At 36.4% G+C, this 17,931-nt stretch overlaps 1 protein-coding gene across 1 annotated transcript; it reads right to left on the bottom strand.

Moving 5' to 3' along the window:
• Positions 1-1,832: 1,832 nt before the first annotated feature.
• LOC131616414 (uncharacterized) lies at positions 1,833-9,780 on the bottom strand. Its single transcript, XM_058887740.1, has 6 exons — positions 9,365-9,780; positions 3,676-3,778; positions 3,520-3,585; positions 3,261-3,434; positions 3,050-3,146; positions 1,833-2,828 (listed from the first exon to the last, which is right to left on the bottom strand). Exons 1-6 carry the CDS (start codon positions 9,720-9,722, stop codon positions 2,733-2,735), a joined length of 894 nt encoding a protein of 297 aa, XP_058743723.1. The 5' UTR covers positions 9,723-9,780; the 3' UTR covers positions 1,833-2,732.
• Between the last annotated feature and the right edge of the window lie 8,151 nt (positions 9,781-17,931).

Raw genomic sequence — 17,931 nt, 5'->3', positions numbered from 1 at the left:
TTTTTTGTTAAAACGACATTTAAAAAGAAACTGGAGAGTATTAATTATTGTTAGAAAGTTTTTGTTGAAAAACTTTTAAAATGATAACGTAACGTGTTTTTTCGATAAACAAAAGGAATATATTAAAATATGGCACTAGGAGTGCCCAAACAGTACAAAGATAAAAGCCGGAATATTACCGAACTTTTACGATCCAACCATCGAGTTACAAACACTCAGTAGGATTTATCAACCAATCCTCCCAAAATAATTCAATATTGTCTCTATTACAAAACCTCAATCAGTCCCACAATGTAGCTTTTAACCGACAAAACAGAACATTTAGATCGAAAACTATGTTATTGAAAATCAAATCATTCCTAGCTTTCCATAATATCCATGTTGCTGCCAACCATAAAGTCCTCAAAAACTTATCGTTTGAGTTTCCAATCGGATACACAAACGATCCGAAATTCTCCAAGACCGACCCCTGCAGATTAAACAACGGAATGCGCAATCAAATAAATGCCCTTGACCAAAGCTGGACTGATACTGAACAATGAAAGAAAAGATGAATTGCAGATTCTTCGACATTAGAACAAAAAGGACAGCTAGAACCATTTGGTAATGTAATCCCCCTTTTCCCGAGTTGTATACGCGTTGGCGAACGATCAAGCAATAATCTCCAGCCGAAAAACTTAATGTTTGAAGGAACCGCGACTTTCCAAAGTTTTTTAAAAACCGAAGAGTTTGTGGGATTCTGCACAGTCCCCAACAGACTCGAGCCGGGCAGCCACTTATAAACACTTTTGACCGAAAATCCAGCCAAATCTCTCCACCAAATGAAGGAATCCCGTGCGTTTGGCAATGATTGCAGCTCTGCCAAAATGATTAAAAGATGGTTCAGCTCTTCACTCGCCATAGCTGGTAACAAATCTGTCTCCGAGACAACATTCCAGCACCATTTTTCATCGACCCAATAACCCGACGAAAGGATGCTGCCAGAAACATTATGAATCGGGAAACTCGTGCTATCGCACGAGTCTGGTCGAGGTTTTACATTATATGTATTCAAATATCATTTCTAAAATTTTCTTTATAAAAATCAACCATAATTTCCACCATTTATTTTAAAATCCAATAGTTCAGATTCATTCTCACATTCTCATATAAAACTTAGGTATAATTCTTTAGGTATGGTTCTTACTATTTTCCAATGAACATATGACAAGTGACTAATTTCCTCTTACACGTATGCAAATTTCTTCTATTTTCACTCACTAAATGATATTTAAGTACATTTGTCATATTTTCATTGGAAAATAGTAAGAATCACACCTAAAGAATTGTACCTAAATTTTGTCATATATATATATATATATATATATATATATATATATATATATATATATATATATATATATATATATAGGTAATTTTAATAATAGAATCTAAAAGTGGTTGTTGTCGGCAAACGTCAATCAAAGTGGTGAATGGTGGTCGTCAAAATGTTAATTGATAGTGGTCAGAATTGTAATCGGTGATAGTTACGGGTGGTGATTATAATGATAATTTTTTGTGGTATGAGTAGTTTTAGTTGTTTGTGATGATTAGAGATAGTTTAATGTGGATTGGTTGGTGGCTATAGTGTGAGTCACTGAAAGATTGGTGTTCAAATTTGTGAACGGAGGTGAATATAATGGGTGATCCAGAGAGGTTAGAATGGTGTTTAGAGTGATGGTCGAAGTAGTTGTCAATACTGGCCATAATGGTTGTTGATAGTTGTTGTAATGGTGACAGTTAGTGATTTAAAATAGATAGAATGATGATTAGAATTGGTCATCTAGTAATTATAATAATAATCAATTGTGATCAGATACGTGATTATAGTTAGATAAAGTGGTGGCAATGGTGATCATTTTGGTGATCGATAGTAACAGTAATGAGTGGGGTTGTATAGTGATCTTTAGTGATCAAAAGAGTGATCAATATTAATCTAAATAATAGTTGGAGTATAAAACCCTAATTTTAACCAAACAAACTTTGATTTTAAAAGTAAAAAACAAAATATCAAAACTATACTGAACAAAAATAAATAGATAGATTATAAGATATCCTCTTTATCAAAAAGTAACTTTTAGCACCTTTGACAAATAAGCGCAAAGGAAAACAGTGGTACTAGTAGTCCCAATGGTTTTGAAGATGCAAAGAAATACATTAGTAAACTCTAGTCCAAGCACAAGTCATGCTAAGAAAAGAGCAAAAAGATATTACAAAGAGTTTAAAAACAAACAATTCACTAAATCAAGGACAAAAAAAGTAAGCATAACAAAAACAACAAATGCTCAAGATCTACTAGTTTCTGAGTTGATGTCTACTTAACAATAAAACAAAACTTCACTTGCTGCTGACTTGTAATCCTATTACCTGCACCTGCTCATAATCATTGCCCAACATGAGTTTAGCACAGCACCAACTCCTCTTTTGATTTCATGAGCATTCTTCGCTTACCAGCAACACCTATTGAAGATCCATTATTGGTATGACTCCCGATTATCTTCCTTGCTGACACAAGGAGCTTCTGCTATTCAACTCAATATCTTCTTCCTACGATTACCCACTACTTTCCAATAGTAATCCGCCAACTCACGAAGCCACACTTGTTGAGATCACCATGATTCAAACCCTTTCTTCTTCACCAAACTGTAACGAAAATTTTCATTGAATGTAGGTTAGGATAGAACTGTCCTTACTTAAAAGAACTCATCGCGGAAAATGGCAGCATGTAATATATCTGCATTCTCAATCATCTCATTCAAATTAAGGTGCCCATATTTTCCAACTTGTGCCTGTCATCAAACAGTATAGAAAGGTTCCTCTTGAAATTAAAGCATGAAGTTATCCAAGAATCTAGTGATTTCATAACATCTACGACTACAATACAAAATCTAGCTTGCTGATTCAAAATATGAAACGCAATGTGATAACAAAATCATTCACATGTTCCGATGACTGAAAAGACCTCCGTGTCAACAATAAGAGTGCAATTATATAATGTTAAATTCAATACCTGTGAAACAAAGTACTCTGCCTGTTTCCTTGCATAATAACGCCAAGATGGGTGGACTTTTCCAATTATAGGTAGTAGTTCAATAGCCGATAAAAACCTGCAAAAATTGAAATGGAAATTGACAACACCAACACAAATGGATACCATTAGGAAATTATCATATTGATTTTAAGAAAGTAGAATAATTATGGGAAAAGAAAAAGGTTAATACCCGTCACGGTCTTTGTCAAGCTGAGAAAACATAAACTCAGCATAAGCATTCTTGGAATCGTCATAATGATGTGTATAACCATAACTTTCTTCATCATAGGATCTTATGGTAACAAAGAGACCATTGACAAATTCCATATAACTGACCTTCCCATCTCGGTCTATATCACGTTCCCTATAGAGAAATAAAAGGTTACATCAGGCAAGATTACACCAACCCAGTATTCAAATAAGCTAATAACAAGCAAGATTGGAGTTACCAGACTTCCTCCCTGCACAACCATTGTTGAAGCTTTGGGTTGTTGCTGTCAGCCGGGTGAAGAAAACTACAACACAATTAACAAAGTTAGTTCATCTAAATAGGATCATCATTCATTCACCCCATCAGCTATAGATATAGATAGAAAGAAGCTCACTCGTGGAATTCAGGTAAGTTTAGACGACCGTCTCCATCTGTATCAGATGCATTAAAATGCTCTTCTTCCAACAGTCTCATATCATAACCAAAAGAATCACCACCTAATGAATGAAAAACACAAATTACAACATTCAGTTCAAAATTATGAAATTTACCTCAGAAAATTTAATAATCCCTCAATCCTAATGGTGAGAAACTCAAAACTCAGAACTCATAATCAACTTAGATTCAACCAAAATATATAAATAGCAGCATCAGAAGTCAGAACCTATAAGATTCCGAAAATTATGAAATTTCTCGAAAAAATTCAGAATCCATCGATCCTAACAGCAATGTGAGATTTTGGATCGAACTCTAGTATGGCCGAAGGGTAGCTTCTTGGTTCGACAGGGTTAAGCATGAAGTCGAAGGTTGTTCACATGCTTGTGTCGAAGATGCTAGGGTTGTTAGCATGTTAAATTAGGTTTTAGTGTTTAAACCCTAATTTGTTAAGTTAGCTTGTTTATTAAGTTGACTTGTGTAATGGGCCTTGCTGTAAAAGCCCATTAGTTAGTATGTTAGGTTTTATTATAAATAGCATACTAGTCTCTCATCATTGCTAAGCTGCAAATCCTAATTTAGGGTGAGAGAGGTTATTTGTTATTCTTGTAAACTTGTAATCTTGTTTTAAGAGAAAGTAAAAGAATAACGGTTATAACCAATTATTGTGTTCTTCTTCTCCCCTATAATTCCCTATTATACTTTGTTATTGGTATCGTTTTTCACAACAAATTGGTGCGGTGAGCGTGGAGAAGATGCCGTCAACAAAGTATGAGATTGAAAAGTTCACCGGAGTGAATGATTTCGGTCTGTGGCGCTTGAAGATGAAAGCCCTACTGGTTCAGCAGGGTTGTTTGGAAGCGTTGAAGGGAGAGGCAGCCATGAATGCTGCATTAACGGCAGCAGAGAAGACGACTATGATTGAGAAGGCACACAGCGCAATTTTGTTGAGCCTTGGTGATAAGGTTCTCAGGCAGGTATCAAAGGAGACGACGGCATCAGGGTTATGGGTGAAACTTGAAAGTTTGTATATGACCAAATCGCTGGTAAATCGACTCTACCTGAAGCAAGCTTTGTATTCATTCAAGATGATTGAAGACAAAGTATTGGCTGAGCAGTTGGATATGTTCAACAAGCTGATTCTTGATCTTGAAAATATTGATGTGAAGATCGATGATGAAGATCAAGCGCTGTTACTATTGTGTTCTTTGCCTCGATCACATGCTCACTTCAAAGAAACTCTCTTGTATGGAAGGGAGTCCCTGACGTTTGAAGAAGTTCAATCAGCCTTGTACTCTAAGGACTTGAATGAACGAAAGGAGCATAAACCTTCGACTGTTGGCGAAGGTTTGGCCGTTAAAGGAAAACTCTTACGAAAGGATGGTAAGTTCGACAAGAAGAAAGGCAAAAGCCAGTCGAAGTCTTACAGTGGCGAAGCATCTGGCATTCGATGCTATCATTGTAAGAAGGAGGGTCACACAAGAAAGGTGTGCCCTGAACGCCTGAAAGATCATGGAGGTAAGGATAATGGCAATGCAGCCATTGTTCAAGATGATTTTGAATCATCTGATGTTCTTGTAGTTTCAAGCAGTGACTCGAGAAGAGAGTGGATTATGGATTCAGGGTGCACTTGGCACATGACTCCAAACAAAGACTTGTTCGAGGAATTATGTGATCAAGATGGTGGATCAGTATTGCTGGGAAACAACAAGGCTTGCAAGATTGCAGGTATTGGATCTATTAGATTCAAGCTCCATGATGAGTCAATAAGGTTGTTGACTGAAGTCAGGTTTGTTCCTGATTTGAAGAGAAATCTGCTTTCTCTTGGTGAATTCGACAAGAAAGGATATGTTTTCCAAGGAGAGAAAAATATCCTAAGAGTCATGAAGGGTTCGAAGGAAGTCTTGAGAGGCGTGAAGAAACAAGGCTTGTATACCCTTGAGGCTGAAGTTGTAAGTGGTTCGACAAATGTTGTATCCACGAAACCTTTGTCGAAGACAGAAATCTGGCACATGAGATTGGGCCATGTCAGTGAAAGGGGTCTGGTCGAATTAGGGAAACAAAATTTGCTTGGTGGAGACAAAGTCGAAAAGCTGAAGTTTTGTGAACCCTGTGTACTTGGAAAATCTTGCAGAATGAAGTTCAACAAAGGCAAACAAAGAACACATGGATCCCTTGATTACATCCATGCTGATCTTTGGGGGCCTGTAAGGTGTGCATCACATTCAGGAGCAAGGTATTTTCTATCCATAGTAGATGATTATTCCAGAAAATTATGGGTATTCATCCAGAAGACTAAGGATGAAACTTTTGAGAATTTCAAAAGTTGGAAGACTCTGGTTGAAAATCAGACTGGCAGGAAGGTCAAGAGGTTGAGAACCGACAATGGCCTTGAATTTTGCAATGAGGCATTCGACAGCTTTTGTGCTGCCTTTGGTATTGCAAGGCACAGAACTACTGCAGGTACTCCACAGCAAAATGGTTTGGCTGAAAGATTTAATCGAACTATTTTGGAGAGAGTCAGATGCATGCTGACTAGTGCGGGGTTAAAGAATGTGTTCTGGGCTGAGGCTGTTTCGACAGCAACATATCTGATAAACAGATGTCCTTCGACAGCGTTAGATATGAAGACACCTGAAGAAGTTTGGTCGGGACATCCACCAGATCTCGACAAACTGAGAGTATTTGGCTGTGTAGCCTATGCTCACATTAGGCAAGACAAGGTCGAACCTAGAGCTCTGAAATGCATGTTCATGGGATACCCTGAAGGAGTCAAAGCTTATAGGCTATGGTGCCTAGAGCCAGGTCACAGGAGGTGTATCACCAGTCGAGATGTAGTTTTCAATGAAGCTGAAATGGCTTTTAAGAAAACTGATGATGTTGGTCGAAGTACAGAAACATCTGACGAAGAGCTGGAACAGGTAGAAATTCCTGTTGAGGTGGAGCATGTTGATGCTGAATTGCATATCCCAGATGAAGTCGAAGAAGAAGCAGAAGATGCTGAAGTTGAGGAAACTGACGATGACTACCTATTGTCGAGAGATAGGTCGAGAAGAGTCATCAAGCCACCTCAGAGACTTGGATATGCAGATCTTATAGCTTATGCCTTAATCTCTGCAAGTGAGGTTCTAGACGAAGAACCTAGAGACTATAAGGAAGTTATGAGGAGTCAAAATAAGACTGAATGGCTGAAGGCCATGGATGATGAGATGAAATCTCTTCATGATAATCATACTTGGGAACTGATCAAGAAACCTGTTGGGGCAAGGTTAGTCAGCTGTAAATGGATTTTCAAAGTTAAGGAAGGAATTGAAGGAGTGACGTCGAAAAGATACAAGGCAAGGTTAGTTGCAAGGGGTTTCACTCAGAAAGAAGGTGTCGACTTCAATGATGTGTTTTCTCCTGTTGTGAAGCATAGGTCCATTCGAATGTTGCTTGCCATGGTGGCACAGTTCGATCTTGAACTGGAACAGATGGATGTGAAGACTGCGTTCTTGTATGGTGATCTAGATGAAACGATCCTGATGAGGCAACCTGAAGGGTATGTCGAAAAGGGGAAGGAAGATTATGTGTGCAAGTTAAAGAGATCTTTGTATGGTCTGAAACAATCTCCTCGACAGTGGAATAGGAGATTCGACAAGTTCATGGCACGCATAAGTTTCATTAGAAGTCAATTCGACCACTGCGTTTACTTCAGATTTCGACCTGGTAATTCATTTGTTATTTTGTTGCTTTATGTGGATGATATTCTCATAGCAAGCAACAGTGTCGAAGATGTGATGAGGGTGAAGGCTGAACTCAATAAGGAGTTCGATATGAAGGATCTGGGAGCTGCTTCCAGGATTCTTGGAATTGACATTCGAAGAGATAGAAAGAAGTCGAAGTTATGCCTATCTCAAGAGGCATATCTACGGAAGATTCTTGAAAAGTTTGGTATGTCGAATTCGAAGCCAGTTGTGACTCCAACAAACCCTCAATTCAAGCTGAGTATTGATCAGTGTCCCAGTACTGATGTCGAAAGAGCCTATATGAATAGCATCCCATATGCTAATATAGTTGGTTCTTTGATGTATGCTATGGTTTGTACTAGACCCGACATAGCATACGCAGTAAGTCTTGTAAGCAGGTACATGGCGAATCCTGGAAAGGCTCACTGGCAAGCATTGAAGTGGATTTTAAGGTACATAAATGGGTCTCTGAATAGAGTCCTAATTTATGGTGGAGCCTTGGGTGAAGATAGTAAAGCAGTAATCGAAGGATATGTCGACTCTGATTATGCAGGTTGTATTGATTCCAGGAAATCTATTTCTGGATATGTTTTCACTATGTTTGGCACAGCAATTAGTTGGAAAGCAACACTTCAGAAGGTTGTTGCTCTATCAACCACTGAAGCGGAGTACATTGCATTAACTGAAGCTGTGAAAGAAGCATTGTGGCTTGAAGGTTTTGCGAAGGAGCTGAAACTTCAAGGTCGAGGTATCACTGTTAAATGTGATAGTCAAAGTGCAATACACCTGTCGAAGAATTCAGCCTATCATGAGCGAACTAAGCACGTTGATGTGAGGCTGCATTTCGTCAGAGGAGTAATCGAGCGTGGAGAAGTCCAAGTGCTGAAGGTTTCGACTGAAGACAATGCTGCTGATATGATCACCAAGACATTGCCGAGTTGCAAGTTTTTCCACTGTATGCAGCTGATAAAGCTGCATGAAGAAAGCTAGTTTGTTCCCTTGATGTTGTAGAGTTAGATCCAAGGTGGAGATTTGTGAGATTTTGGATCGAACTCTAGTATGGCCGAAGGGTAGCTTCTTGGTTCGACAGGGTTAAGCATGAAGTCGAAGGTTGTTCACATGCTTGTGTCGAAGATGCTAGGGTTGTTAGCATGTTAAATTAGGTTTTAGTGTTTAAACCCTAATTTGTTAAGTTAGCTTGTTTATTAAGTTGACTTGTGTAATGGGCCTTGCTGTAAAAGCCCATTAGTTAGTATGTTAGGTTTTATTATAAATAGCATACTAGTCTCTCATCATTGCTAAGCTGCAAATCCTAATTTAGGGTGAGAGAGGTTATTTGTTATTCTTGTAAACTTGTAATCTTGTTTTAAGAGAAAGTAAAAGAATAACGGTTATAACCAATTATTGTGTTCTTCTTCTCCCCTATAATTCCCTATTATACTTTGTTATTGGTATCGTTTTTCACAACAAGCAAGAAATTCAAAATCCACAAAGTAAGAATCCTTAAAATTATGAAATTCATCCAAGAAATTTAGAATACCTCAACCCTAAAATCCCTTGACTCCGATCCATCAATAGAATCCTTAAAGCATTGGAATTTAGGAAGGAAATGGTAGGATTTCTGAAACCCAACTTAAAACTTCAAATGAGTGACGGCTGGTGTGAAGTTTAGATAACGGCTGGGATGAAGCAGATGGTGGTGCGATGTGAAAAGCAGCGATAGAGACGGTGAGATTACGGTGGAGAGGTTTAAGCCGTTTCCGGTGAGTGGAGGAATGTGTGGCGTGGCGTGTTTGGATTTTAGTGGAAAATTGAATTAAACTGTAAGAAACTAAGAACTTGAACTTAATTTACATTCAATAAAAAAGATGATTTGGAAAAACAAACAAAAAATGGAAAGAATGAATGTAGAAAGAGAACCTGCATATTGTGGTGGAGTTGAAAGACCGTACTGGAACTCGGTGAAAGAGACAAAACCGTCGTGATTCTTATCGTAAATGATCATCTCCTTCTTGCTGCTATGGAATTGCTTAGTTTGGAGATGATGAAGTTTCCACTGAGTAAGTTCGTTGACGGAGACGTACTCATCAGTAGGGTCCACGTCGATTTCTGGAAAGACGCACAGGATATTGTTGGTGAGATTGAAGTCGTCATCTCCATCCCAGTCGGAATGGAGGTCGAGGCAGTGGTGGGGCTGGTTGTTTTGGGAGGAGTGGGAGAGGAGAAAGAGCAAAGCTATTGCTCCGATTGTGAGAAAGAGTACGAATTTTATGGCCATTGAATTCGATATTTTCTCACTACCAAATGGAAGAGAGGTAGAGAAGGTTGAATTGAATTGGTGAGAAAGAGAGAGGGGGTATTTATAGAAAAGCGAGAGTAGAGACACACGTGTGTTGTTTGGAAGTTACTATTTCAGGTAATATTAAGAAAGTGGATTGACATTGACACTATCAGCATCTTTTCTTTTCTTTACCCAGTTTGCAACGGCGTTTACCTTTTTGATTTTTTTTAGTTTCAAACTCTCATGTTTTCTTTTTCAACAATCATGTTCTCCCTTTGTCATTTTTATTTGTCTTTTCTACTTATTTCAATGTGTTCCATAACCATAAGCTATGGATTCCTTAGTGCTTGCTTCTACTTTCTCAATTTATTCATTTTGCCTTTAACAAATATAAAAATATATGTTATTCAAAATCTCTCAAAATTCAATTCAACTTTATCACATTTAAGTTGAATATCATTTTTGAGTTAAAAATACTTGAATCAACCTTAATAATCCCAACTTCCCTTTCCTATTAGGATATATAGTTTTTTCTCAATGTCATTTATTACCTCAATATTTATTCGGACAAAACTTCTATAATGTTTTATTTTAATTTTTGAAAATTTTAATCGAGTTATGTTATTTACTACTGATTTATTATATGTTCAATTTTGACAAATATTTCTCTATTCAAGAGATGTGTTATCATAGGCGCAATATATTGGGAGAGAGCATGATCTTGTTTTTTATTACTATTAGACAAAAGGGAAGAAAATAAAAATTGATTATGGGTTGTGAGAGGGGAGAAAACTACATGAATAAGATTTTCTCTCAAGTTACTTGTAGTAGAAAAGTTAAATGTCCATTTATGTTGAGATCGCTATTAAGAGGTATCGGTTGGAAGGAATTTTGAGTCGGTCATATCCCTTTTATAGTCTTAACACCATAAGAAAATGTCTTGGATCCAAATCAAGTATTCACTAAGCTTCTAGAATATTCTCCGGAACACTAGACCATCAAGGACCCAAAAGCAGGAATTCCTTATCTCCAACACATCCAACAGTCCTCTACATTCCAAGTCGGTGTTTACACGTATTTTCAGTAAATCAAATTATAAGTTTCTGTTCATTTAAGAAATTAAACTCGAAAAAAATCCTATTGACAGTTTGTGTAGAAAGTTTGAAAAAAAATGTGTGTTTGCTTGAAGATTAGAACAAGTGAATAACATTATTCACAAGTAACATGTTGAATTGTATAAAAGGATAAAGCAAAATAAAGAAAAATGGCAAATAACAATGAGTAAAATTGCTAAAACTAAAGATGGGACGCAGATTCATACATTTCTCATGACCTTTTATCTCCGAAACTTGGATGCGTGAATTTTATACAGAATAACTACGAAAATTGTGAACCCTTGTTACATGAACGAAATCAGCTTATATATTACACACATCCATAATCGTCGACAAGAATCAATTCTCCAAATATCGAAATGTATACCATTATGTGCCCTTTTGTCTGCTGCTTTGCTTCCACATATCTTCAATTCTTGAACTGCTACAAATGGTTACCCATGTCAACACCTGCCCTGAAATATCTTGATTGCTTCTGCCGAAAACATCTTTAAGTCTGATCCACTGTCGCGCACGGATCAAAAACGAGTAATTTTATAAAAAAATGTAGTAACAGTAACGGTAACTCGAATATCGTCTCACAAGGATTCTTGTATTATATTAATTAATCGAAGTCGAATTGGGGGGAGGGGGGTTGGTTGGTTTAGAATCAAATTGACAAAAGTTGAAAAAAAGTGATTATTGAAATAAGTGATTTTAACAGGTTAATCTACCGGTTCTACTTCCAAAATATTTTTCATGAAAAATTAAAAAGTGAATAGTACGACCAGACCTAGGTACTAGAGAGAACCAAATGGTTTACAACCCAACTGGGTCAAAAACATAACTCAGGCCCAACTAACGACCCAAAACTAAAATAAAATATAATACAGCAGCTTCAAACGTAAATTTGGAAAATATAGGCTCCGAATCTGACTTCGAATCCAACCCAAAAGTCGTAGCTCTCTCTCTTAGCTTTCCGGAAATTATTAGAACGCCTCAATCGGATTCCTGAAACACCAGCTATGATCGTTTCCGTGAAAGCTACTGAAGCTGAAAATTAAGTACGAAAATCAATTAAAGGCAAAAATAAAGTAAAATATAAAAATATAATAAAACATAAGAATAACCAAAATAAAGTAAATAAATGCCTAAGTAAAAATATAAGAGAATGTGCATCAAGATGCACTGATCAAAGTCCTCTAACTGACTCTGTCGAATATGTCAAGTCACTACAAACCTTTTTTGAGATTTTGAACATGTTTTGAAGAGAGAGTGGTCATAATCTTGTAGAGTTGTTTCCGAGATTCCTCCAAACCAGACTTAGTGGGTCTATAGGTCATCTAATACTTGAACTCAAGAATATGCTAAGTCCCAAAACACATAGTAGGTCATTCGAACTCACCACCTCAGTCGAAGTAATCAATATGTCAAAACTATAAATAAGTCATTTTACATTTAGCAATCTCATACCTTTGTATCATACTTTCATGACGAAAAATGCTACACTAAAATTCTCAAGCTAACAGATCCCCCATGAAAATGCCACTTTCGTTCATGTTGTCATATGGAAGAAAGGTGGTGTTTATAGTAAAACTCTCCACATTGTTCAAGGTAGTCTGCATACGTCATCGCCATCATGACCTCTTTCAGTAAACCGTCACATCAAGAACGTGCGCACAAACTGTCATCATGATTCCAATTTACTAGACCATCATGGGCCACGAGATTTAACTTTATTAAAAGAAATTTACTTATTTTTAATCCAAAAAAACAAAATTTTATGTGTTTTTAATTTAGAGGAGAAAATTGAAAAAATGTATTCCATGATTATATATACATCTTCCTCCTTTCTTTCTTCTCTTTCACAATTTTTTCATGAACATGAGAGCTTTCATTTTTCTGCAACTTTTATTTTCTTCTTCTGCTCAAACATTAGAAAAATGGCTTCTTCTATCACAAAGAAACAACTCCCAATTTCGTGGGCCTCTGATCTCCAAGGATCCGTCATCATCAACAAACGTAGTTATGTTCTAGAACCTCTAATGGAGAAGAAAAAAATCCATTTAGAATTCCCAGGTATTAATCTCTTTTTCTCTCACTAGTATCACTCATGCATTTCTGAGTCCTCCACCCAAATCACCTATGAAACCCACCAAACTGGAAAAATTATTCCTTAGTTCACCATCAGGCAAACCTTGTGTGTCTGAAGATAATAGTTTGGAATTGGAGTTCATGGAACATCCCAATCGTGTGTTCCCCTATTCTCCTACCCCCAGTAGTGACACTTACCTGTGTTGGTTATACAAGGTAAAACAAAATAAAGAATACATTCGAAAACTATGTCATTATCTTGATCATTTTCCCCCGTTTCTACATAAGCAACTTTTTCCTTCCTAGAGTGTCTATTTGATCTAGCCTTTACAGCCTTCAATTGTTCGAATTTTCAAATCCTGTATGCTATTTGGGTCATGTTCGTTATATATTGAGTATCTAATTTCTTCCTAATTAAATAGTCTAAGCCACATGCAGTCATCTCGCCTAACTCAATTTCAGGAACTTAAGTAAAACATCTCGACTTTATTAACCTAAACCTATTGAGATAATAATCTATTGACTCAGAGAATTTTCTCTTCACACTGGAAAATTCTTTTAGGCTAATTTTCAACTGGCCCACATAGAATTGCCCATGGAATACTCTTTTTAGTTGATTCCAATTGTCTATGGAGTTTGGAGGAAGGGGGGTAAACCATGTGAAAGCGCTATTAGTTAAAGAATTGGGGAAATATTTCATCTTTAAGTTTTCATTATTTGTCAAATCACCTTCCTCTGATTGATAACGAGCAATATGCCAAACGATGGATTCACTAGCATCACCTGCATACATAGTGAACTTAGGGATTTTCCAACCCCTTGGAAGTTCAATTTGCAATACATACTCAGATAAGGATGAAATGGAGTTTGGCCTATGAAACCAAAATTAACAACATTTTGGGCTAGGATTTTTTCAGTCATATTGGCTATGTTATTTTGCCCCCCCCCCCCCCCCCCCCCCCCCCAAAAAGTTGTTGTTGGTTGGACTGTCCTAACCACTTGATATGCATCCTGAATCCTATTGACCAATAATACATCTGGGCCATTTCGACTCAAGTCTTTTTGGGGTGCCTTAGCTATAGGTTGTTCAAAAGGTTATGGAATAACTTGTTGTGGCACTTGTTTATTAGGAACTGGAAGAATGGGCACTTGAGAAGCACTTAAGAAATTAGCAATTCGAGCCATTTTATGTGCCAATTATTGGTAAGTATCGTTTGTGTTTTTAATTAGAGGATTACACATGATATCAATTTGTTGGGTAAGCATATTAACCATATCATGGGTACTATCATCCATTTGTTGCCTTTAAGGAAATAGGGAACTTGTAGTTAAGGGTGGCATAACTTATGGGATATATTCCAACCCTCCTTGAGATTGTGTCATTCGACTAGTATTGCTTATAGCATATACTGATGCTAAGTATTGATTAAGAGGAGATGCAATAGTCATTGTATTATTTGTATACGTAGATGCATTAGCTTTTGGGTCTGCCATCATTGTAGTTGGCATGCCATATGGATACTCTCTACTATCAATGGGTAGCATAAAGCTTGGGAGGAAAGAATGCATATGGTCTCCTATAGTGATTTGTGTAACTCTGGGAGTAGCTGGAAAACTTGTTACTTACGGTGGAGGAACCACCACTTCTAATAATGTCGTCGATACTGACATATGACTTATAACTGGAGGGGTTACTCCAATAGATGTTGAAGTTCCTACACCATCAAGTGTCGCTTTGATTGATTGTTCTTCTGTATTTGGAGCATCGTTTTAGGGAAGGAAAGAATTTTTTGGGCGTACTAATTTGTTTATTTGTATTCTTAGTAAACAAATCACAAGTTTAGTTCACCTAAGGGATTAAACTTGAAAAAATTCTAAGAACAAGTTGTGCAAAAAAGTTTGACAAAATGTATTTGTGTCTGATAACTTAGTATTTGAATGTAAAACAATTGAATCAAAATTCCAAGAAGTAAGATGAAGAATCGCTTGAAAGGGTAAATTAAATGAAGAAATATCATAAAAGAAATCGAGTAAAAATATTTAGATCAAAAGTGGCACGCAGATTCATACATTTTTCACAAATTCTTTATCTCTTTAACTATGTTGTTTGAATTCTATAGAGAACAAAAATAAAAAATATGAACCTCCGTCATATAAACGAAATATGTTTATAAACTATTTACATCACTAATTATCGATAATGGTCGCCTTTCTAGCATTAGACACGTACACTTAGGGGTGTTCGTGGGTTGGATTGGGTCTAATCTGATTAAATTAAATACCCGACCCAATCAATAGTCATTGGTTTAGGTTGAGTGTTCAACCCGTACTTCTAAGACTAAACCCGAACCAAACCAACCCGCTCATCAATGGGTTGGGATGAGTTGGATTTGTGGGTAACCCACTAAATATATTTTTTAAATTCTAAATAAATTATCAATTTAATTAACTCATTTATTTTAAAAAAACATTAAAAAAATTCATAAAATTTTGTATTTAATTTGAATAAAATTTATCATTTAATACCTAAAAATTCTTTTACGATTCAGATCAAGTCAAAAAAATATACAAATGATGTAAACTATAATTTAAAAAAATATATGCACTGTAAGATTTATGCTAGATCATTTATAAATAGAATAAAATAAAAATAGAGTGACATGTTAATGGGTTGGGTTTGCGGGTTCGTGGGTTTAAAAATAAGGATTGAGTTGATTTGATAAGTGGATTTGCAGGTTGGCCCCTACCCATGAACACCCCTACGTACACTATCACATGAACTTTTGTCATATGATTTTCTTCCACGTGCCTCCAATTCTTGAATTGATGTAAAATCATTACTGCTGTCAAAAAACTCCTTCAAGTCCTCCAACTTTCTCTGTCGAGAATCAATTTTCTTGCTGCCGAATCTCTGTGTTTTTTTTGTCAAAATTATGATTTAGCTACCTGCGCCTAGCTTGTACATTTATCTCACATCTCCATTCTTGTCTAAATGTACTTGAGTCAAAAATCTCATGCTAACAATGAGTCTACGAAGTAAGAAACTCAAACTCAAAACCTGACTCAAATCTACGTGAGTTGAGTCGGGTATTACCCATAAATGAACGAGTACATATAATTAGTGGATTGACTTGCGTCTATGAACATCCATATCTATATTAATGGCTTGTAAAATAAGTTAATAAATGTCTACATATTTTACGTATTTTTTGCACTCACCACCGATTTGCTGCCATCATCATCAGTATCGTTAGAAGGATTTGAACTTGTGGCTCAAGACAATTTTATCAAGTCACACGGCGAACGTCAAATGCTCATGCAAGAATGCTAATTTATAACTCCTCTGAAGCATGTCAGAAAAAGTCGCAGAGAATTATTTCTATGAAAGAACTCGCTCAACCTTCTTCATCCCTTGAACTTTCCTTTTATGTTTGTTTCAGGCCACCTAATCCAGGACAAAGGCTTTAAGTGTCATTATTCACCGTAACAAATACTCATGGTCATTGATCTGATTCATAAAAAACATTTACGATTGAATGTGTTGATATCATGCTATAATGATTCATAAATGCTTGTCTATCTAAATTAGGGGTAGCAAACAGGCATGTCCGCAAAAAAACGGGGCGGGGCAAGCGGTCATAGTTGAAGGCACGGGCCTAAAATTTTGATCCGCCTCGCAAAAAGTGAGGGAGGGCTAAACCCACAGACATATCACTTTTTAAGCGTAAAAATGCAAAAAGTTTGTTAATGCTCATGCCCGCAAAAACCAACATAAAAAACGGAGCGGGACGGTCACATTAGAGGATGGGGTCTAAAATCTTAGTCCGTCCGGCACAAAAATGCGGATAAAACAGATATACCCAAAAGACCGGACCCGTTTTGTCACTCTTAGAATCACCTCTATCGTACCGAATCCTCAAAACTACCCCGTCTAAAATGGCTACAATCCGGTCTATATTCATTTTCCGGGATGTACATCAAATCTCAAAATTTATCTTTGTTTACAAGTTTTAATATTCTTATCGCTTCAAAGAAAACCAAATTACTATGTAGCCTTATCAGATCTTGAGTGTTGAATTTTTTATTTTTAATGTCACACGGCGGTCCCATTTTTATATGATCATGTCCTAACCACACCGTCGCCTGTTAAACAGAACAACGTAGATAATGTCCTGTTTTATAGGAAAGGACAAACGGCGTTCTTTACGTGTTTGGTGACGTCATTCACATAACCATTATTAGTGGTTCGAACAAACCTTGACTGAGTATAGAAAATGGCTCAATGCATACATCACCTCTCGCCATCACAACTAAGTTATCTATCCTCTCACAAGAAAGACAAGTACACTTTTGTTTCTATTTCTTACACTTGTCATATATTTAACAACATCAATTGGACCCACAAAATTTAAAACAAGATTGGATGTACTTTTTTATTACTCACAATTCAAACTCAAACTTTTTCTTTTGAAGACTTTTCTCCCATGCTATTTTCGTTTTCTCTCAATTTTGAAAAAAATCTTGTTTGGGTGATTAGGATTTATTCTTCCATGGCTATTCAATGTACGTGAAAAGAATTCTATTAATTTCATTGGATTAGGCTTTTTGTAGTATTGTGCTTCACTTCAATTCAACAATGGCGGCTGAGCCACATCCTCCACATCAAGGTTGTCAGAATCGAATTTTTACCTTAACTCGTTTTACCTAGGTAAAATCGAAACGTAAAATCGAAACGTAAAATCATGGAGTTTACCTCATATTAAAATTATATTAAATGTATATATACGATATATATGTATACTAATGTAATATTCTAAATACATTAATTATTTAAAATGTTAACTTAATTAAAACAAAAATATACTATATCATCATAATAAAGTGTAATATTCACTAACATGTACTCCCTCCGTTCCTTTTTAAGTGTCGTTTTAGCAAAAAGCTCTTCCACCAAGATAGTGGATTATTAGAGTTACTTTTTCTATTATACCCTTATTTATTTTTCTCTTTCTAAATAA

The sequence above is a fragment of the Vicia villosa genome, linkage group LG7, assembly GCF_029867415.1.
Source record: "Vicia villosa cultivar HV-30 ecotype Madison, WI linkage group LG7, Vvil1.0, whole genome shotgun sequence".
NCBI lineage: Eukaryota > Viridiplantae > Streptophyta > Magnoliopsida > Fabales > Fabaceae > Vicia > Vicia villosa.
The sequence above is the reverse complement of the archived record's forward strand: the minus strand, read 5'-3'. Positions and strand labels throughout refer to the sequence as shown.

Excerpts from the sequence above, each read along its gene's own strand:
- LOC131616414 (XM_058887740.1), bottom strand. The coding sequence starts at position 9,722 with ATGGCCATAAAATTCGTACTCTTTCTCACAATCGGAGCAATAGCTTTG. Across the intron at positions 3,779-9,364 it reads AACTCCACCACAATATGCAG|GTGGTGATTCTTTTGGTTAT; the intron begins GTTCTCTTTCTA and ends TTCATTCATTAG. Across the intron at positions 3,586-3,675 it reads AACTTACCTGAATTCCACGA|TTTTCTTCACCCGGCTGACA; the intron begins GTGAGCTTCTTT and ends ATTGTGTTGTAG.